The sequence below is a fragment of the Cucumis melo genome, chromosome 2 (assembly GCF_025177605.1).
Source record: "Cucumis melo cultivar AY chromosome 2, USDA_Cmelo_AY_1.0, whole genome shotgun sequence".
NCBI classification, from domain to species: domain Eukaryota; kingdom Viridiplantae; phylum Streptophyta; class Magnoliopsida; order Cucurbitales; family Cucurbitaceae; genus Cucumis; species Cucumis melo.
Genome location: NC_066858.1, coordinates 6006817 through 6013442, shown reverse-complemented (window position 1 = coordinate 6013442; position 6626 = coordinate 6006817). Strand labels below are relative to the sequence as shown.

The window sequence follows — 6626 nt, the reverse complement described above, 5'->3', positions numbered from 1 at the left end:
AATATAATAGTCGTAGTATATATCAATTCGAGATCAGAGAAGTCTAGGAAGAAATAAATAATAAAACACAAACAATTTCTATATCATTAATAGGTAACTATTAAAAAATTGGGACAACATGATTTTTTTTCGTTGGTGATGGCTCAAACTCCCATGCTCTCTTTTTTTACAAAGAGGAGATGTTATATTTTCTAATTCATAAAGAATATTATCGAAATTAAAACACTTTACCATTAATATTATATCTATCTCAGACAAAGATTACAATTAATATTATATGTACATCCACAATTGTTTCTGTACACTAATTGTTATATTTTCTTTTTTTTTTTTTCGATTTTTCCATGTCAATATTCAATTAATATATCAATTGATATGTGGATAAATCGGAGATAATTAGAAATATAGTAATTAGATTTAAAATAATTAAATTTATAGCAACACGATAAACCATGTTGTAAATATTAGTAGAATCTATCACTAATAAGTTTTGTTATATTTGAAACTTTTAAAAAATGTAGTTATATACTTAATTATTATTTCTAAAGTTGTCACCAATTACAATTATCCAAATATATTGACTTGGTAATAGAAATTCAATACCATAATAAGATTAGGTAAGTAAGATGAACGTGTGGAGCACGTGTTTAGCCTTATTACATTTCTAGGTGGTCTCCATTTTGAAGTTAATTGCATCACCTTCTGGTATCAATGCAAAAAAGATACTATTGTATGTATACATATTGGAACTAGCCAGGCTTAGGCTCTACATTCGTACGTAGGAGGTGGTTGAGTTTACTATATATTTCCATTATTTTGTTTGAGGTTCACTACAAATGGAAAATAAAAATCATCAAAATAGACGAGAATTATTAAATTATAGCCTATAGTTAGTATTTAAAAGCGAAGCATGAAATTTAATTAATGTTTTGTTTGGGCTATATGAATAATTGCAAGACAGAGAACCACCCTAACTACATAGCTCAACTAAGTCATATATTTACCTTCAATCAATTCACTCCACGTATTGTTAAACTTAAATGAAATTAGGAAAAAGAAATAAATGTGGTTCACAACCTGTTGACTTGTGATGTGACCAAACTTTAATTTATGAGAACCAATTATTATTTTGAATTTAGAAACGAGCTACAAGATTAAATAATTATAATATAACCTGATGAGTGGAAGATTGTCATGTTTTGACTTCCCATGCCCTTATGGTTAATTTATAGCCATCAATAGTCATATATGCCTCATCTTCCATATAACATGTCCTCGTTATTTCATTTTTAATTCAATTTTTTGTTTCAAAATGAAAAATTATTCTAAATGAACCCCTTTTCAAAATATAATAAAATATTACAATTTATTTATGATAGATCGCCATAGACTACTATTTGTGTTCATCATGATTCAGATAGACACATATAATAGTCTATCACAATCCATCACACATGAATGGTGATATTTTGCTATATTTTATAAATATTTTAGTTCATTCTACTATATTTTAAAATGTCGCTTTAAAAAAATCTTATATAATATATTTGTTCATGTAAGCCTAGTTTGAGTGAAAAAGGGAACAAAATATCTTTCACATACGTTGGGATTGATTTGATGGTTATAATATTGTCAAATATTTTAAGGACCGTTTGCAAAAATATCAAAAAAGAATTATGAAAATAGGATTTACGTCATTACATTTTCTAAATTGCAAAAGTAATAAATTTAAAAACAGATAGCTGCATTTAAATTTGTCATGTTTGCAATATGTAAAAAAAAAAACTACTAGCTGTATTTTTCTAAATTTTTTTATTATCCGATGCAATTTATCGTATTTTAATTTATTTGTTCACTTCATAACTTACCAACAAAAGAAATTAAAATAATATCAACACTTATTACATTTTATTTTATTTGTCAAACTTCCGTTTTCTCTCTCTCTTTTTTAAAGGTTGAAGTTAGAATTAGGTTTATTTCAACTTCTATTTATTAAACATGGCTGAAAATAGTTAGACTAATCATTATTAATGAATACCCAACATTTATGTCAAGCTATGAAACAATTCTATTATATTCCACGTTATATGATACTTAACCATAATTTAAAAAATATATGATTATGACTATTTAATTAACACACATCCAATTTTCGTAATCTTAAATTATCTATACAATGATGGATATATGCAAATATAACGTAGATCGTTACTAATTTATAAATGAGAACAATTGATTTTTTGGATTAAAAGACTTTTTAGAAGTAATATTTCAAGGGTAATGCTTGGTGCATAATAAAATGCATCTTACTCTCTCATCCTTCATACGTAGAAAAAGAATTTAAAATATATTTAAAAAAGTATCAAATATTTTGTTGGACCATAAAATTATGGTTAAACAACTTAATAATTAACATCAATCATATAGAGATTAATATTGGCCAAAACTTATTTCATATTCAAAAGCAAAATAGTATCAAATATGCCACTCTTCAACAAAATATAAACCATACAACTCACATGATAATTTACATTTAGTGACATCAAAATAATGCCACTCCTCATCAACAATGACACTATTAATTATTTAGTCAACAAGTCATTCAACCTACCCTCCATAATGAAATAAAGCTATCACTAGCTATCTTGATTGCAAACCCTAAATCCTAAGAACCAAAAACATCTTTGAGCACTTGTTGAAGGTGGTTTGCGGTATCCGACGGATGATCATCTAGCCTCGGTCTGTCCGGTACCACCCATCGCCCCTCACTATTTCTAACCATCCCTTTATTTTCGTCTTGTCGCCAACACGGTGGCACACCATACTCCTTTCTCAAAAAGTCACAACTCTTGTTCACTAAAGCTATGTCTCTCTTCGTCTCTAATCGAAACTTTCGCCCCTTACCGTGGTATCCATCGATTAGGTGTAGGTGAGCTTCAAGATTGTGAGCACACCCTAGATCGTTTGTCGACATTAGAAAGGGACTGTGTGTGTGGTCCAATGCAAGTTCTGTGCCAACATGAGCATAGCTCCAAGGGAAAGCTATAGCTTCCTCTAAATATTTTTGGAATTGTAACTTTTCATTTGCTATAATGCCTGGTACCATTGGAACCTGTAAAAAATATGAGTACCGATAGACTTTCGGTTTAAGCTTTATAAAATTTCTCACAAATAGTCAAAACAAATAAGAAACATTTATGAAAGACTTATCTAATCATAGAACTATTTACAATGCTTTATCAAAATCAAATGGACTAAAGTCTAAATTTAAAAAACATAGAAATTAAATTCACCATAAAAATCAAATTTATAATTTATCGTAAGGATTAAAATATTTTACTACTTTTTTAAAAAAGTTTGTCTAAGACTCTTAAGTTATATTTAGATCGATAAATAACTTGCTATATCAAAAAAAAAAAAAAAAAAAAAAGGAGAAAAATAGTTACGAGTTATATTTATTCAACCTGCAAATCAAAAAATTTTAAAAGAGTAATGTGAAAAACAGTCTATCATCTTAAGCCTTTGAGTTTAGTTGATCATAACCTTGTCATGAATATTAATCACTCGCAACGCCTTAACTCCGAGCTCCTCGCACCGTTCCTTAAACTTGAGATTCCCAACCCGAGGACCAGCAAATGAATAGACAGTGATCGGAACTTCCACGGGACTGCTACCGTCTCCTCTGGCCACAATGTTCAGCTTCATCTCAGCAATGTCATAGGCTGTAATCAAAGCCAAAGCAGCTCCAAGACTATGGCCAGTGACGGTGATGCTGATTTCTTCTCCTCCTAATTTGCAATACTTCTCCACAAGTCGTTTAACTTCAGCTAAAATTTGCTCACGAGCTGAAAATCCGGAGTAGTTGCAATTTTCTTCTTTCATGGTGTACAAATCATAGAATCCAGATTCGATCTTAACCGACGTGTCGTCTGGGATAAAACCGGCCGGTCGAAGAATGTCTTTGAGGTCGTGGATCCATTCAAGGTATGTTACAGTTCCTCTCCAAGCTATGACAATGTCACGGCGGCCAAGTCGTTTGATCTCATCAGCATCAGTGGCAACCGCGACGTAGCCCATCCAGTTAGCATGTTGACTCCAGACTCTAATCATTGATATATGTAAAATGTTAAATTGCATGTGTTGGTCCAACAACTTGTCATTTTGTATGTACAAGTTCTTGAACTTAGAAAAAAACGTATCAAATAGGGTAGTCTTTGAAATTTCAATAACTTAAATAAATCTATAGATTTTTCTATTTTGTGTCTAATAAGCTCTAACACATTTAAATATTTTTCAAAAAAACAAAATAGCTAATCTCTATTATACGTAATATCTAATTTTGTGTCAAGTAAATTTATGAATCTTAAAAAATTGTTGAATATGTATCTACGCATATTATAACTTAACCACACTTTTAAACCTCTAAAAATTTTGTATTAATTAGTTTAAGAATTTGTTTGACACTAAATCTAAAAATCTAAGGATTACACTTGTAAGAAATAGCCTATAGAACGATCAAACACTTCTTCTTAAATTCAAAGACATAAACTTCTTAAATTCATAGACATAAACTTAAAAAGACCTAGTTAAATTAATACTTACTAATTATTATTAAGATTATCTTAGAAGTTGATAAAAGTATTTGGCAGAAAGATGTTTTGAAAGTTTGGATACTAAACTTATGATAACATCGGAAAATTTCACCTGTTAGAAAAGTTTCTGGATTCATCACGGGTAAAATTGGATTTTTTAAAGAAGTTGGGGAGATTGATGTTGGAAGTTGCATAGAGATATCTAGTGATATTGTAGCCAGGATCAGGCATGAGAAGCTTGTTAAAGAAGTGGGAAGCTTGGTACTTGCAAGTGCCACAATACTTAGAGTGAGGATCAAAGTCAAAAGAGTCATAGCAAGCTTGAGAGAATTCACCATAACGAATGATTTCTTTACGAAGATGAAGATTCAAAGGGTCAAGAAGGCCTTCCCAATTGTTCATCCCTTGAATGTCTCTCCAAATTTCACTAAGTGGAGCAAAATTGTTATTTGTTTCCATTGTTATTGCTTCAACATCATCTTGATCTTCGTCTTCTTGATCTTCCATTGTTGTTAAAGAAGGTAATGATGAAGAGCATTTTGAGGTTGGAAGAATGAAATTGAAGTAATGTATTGACAAAGTGGGGTTTGTGGAGAAAAGGGAATTGTTGTTATTGTTGATCATGTTGTTCTGGAGAAGGTGATATTTGGGGAGTTTTGTAAAGATGGGAATAGGAATAGTGGAAAAATGTAGAAGAGAAGAAGTTGTAGCCATGGACATGGAGAGGGAGGGTTTGAGATCTCTGAATATTCTAGATTTCAAGTGAGAGAGAGGAATAATGCATTTTAGTGAGAGAGATCAAACTTTTAATGGATAGAGAGAGAGAGGAGGGTGTGGAGGGGAGAGAGTAGGAATTACAATCTTAAGTGGGGTTTATTTTTTTTTTTTTTTTCCTTTTCTCTATAGTTGGAGTTGGATAGGATGTCTTGATCGAGAAGATGTGTATTAGCCAACATGGAGTTTGACAGTTTGCAAAAATGTTAATTAGGTTCAAATTTTTGCTGTATAATAATTCGTCATATCCACGCAGTAGGCCGAGATTAGGAATCTAATACTAACCAATAAGCTCACAATAGAAAGCTCAATCACTACAATGTGAAATGATATTATCTGCTATGGACATAAACACTCACACCTTTGTTTTAAAGTATCCAAACTCCTTCATAAGCAATAGAATTTAGTGTGTCCTCACTTAGCTTTTATATCATGCAGGGGATGTACCACTTTGTTTGTGTCGATGCTTACCAAATTTATATTGCAATTGTGGCCTAAATTTGTAGCTTGATTCTAGATGGAACATTTTTTTTATTATTATATCGAGTCTTTCTTTATTTTCAATGAAATGTCGTCATGTGAAGGAGACGAAGCGAAGCAGCTGACGTCCTCAAAAAAGGTTAATTTGAAAATAAAACAAAAAAGTAAGTTGCCATTAATTCTTTTCCTAGTGTGATTGAACAACAAAATAAAATAACAATAAAAAAATGGTATGTGAAAATAAGAGTTGAATTTGGGAGTCACTTGTGTATGGGAAAACACTCGTTTAAAAAAACGATGACCCAATTTTAAATCTTGATTTTAAATAATACGTAAAAAGAAGTCTTATTTCAAGGTTCATTACTTCAATATTTAAAGCAACAATTTCATGAGGGAAGAGAAAAACATTCAACCAATTAGACAATATTGATGAAAAACTTCTTGCCTCGAGAATGAGAAATTATTACGATTTCTCAAACTCCCTAGTGGGATAGTATTGGAATAAAGAGTTTTTATTTTTTAAAAAAAAAAATTGATTTTTTTATTGGAATTAAATATCTCAAACTTCCAAAAATTATGAAACATCACCTCAATAATCTATAAATAACGGACCGCGAGATATTTCTAAATTATATCGTTGAAACTTGTGTAAGTTATTAAAAAAATATTAATTTATAAGAAATTACCTTTTGAAATCATATATCAATTTTTTTAATGTTTGAAAAAAAAATCCTAAGTAACTTTTTGAACAATTTAAAAGAAAGTTTTTAAAAAATGAAG

General features: G+C 30.3%; 1 protein-coding gene across 1 annotated transcript; it reads right to left on the bottom strand.

Moving 5' to 3' along the window:
• Window positions 1–2409: 2409 nt before the first annotated feature.
• LOC103492026 (phospholipase A1-Igamma3, chloroplastic) lies at window positions 2410–5420 on the bottom strand. Its single transcript, XM_008452193.2, has 3 exons — window positions 4705–5420; window positions 3544–4102; window positions 2410–3112 (listed from the first exon to the last, which is right to left on the bottom strand). Exons 1-3 carry the CDS (start codon window positions 5310–5312, stop codon window positions 2666–2668), a joined length of 1614 nt encoding a protein of 537 aa, XP_008450415.2. The 5' UTR covers window positions 5313–5420; the 3' UTR covers window positions 2410–2665.
• Window positions 5421–6626: the final 1206 nt, after the last annotated feature.

Bases quoted from the DNA above. Each gene is read 5' to 3' on its own strand.
- LOC103492026 (XM_008452193.2), bottom strand. From the start codon at position 5,312: ATGTCCATGGCTACAACTTCTTCTCTTCTACATTTTTCCACTATTCCT. The intron at 4,103-4,704 runs GTGAAATTTTCC...ATCAATGATTAG, and splicing joins TCCAGAAACTTTTCTAACAG to AGTCTGGAGTCAACATGCTA. The intron at 3,113-3,543 runs GTTATGATCAAC...TATTTTTTACAG, and splicing joins TGATTAATATTCATGACAAG to GTTCCAATGGTACCAGGCAT.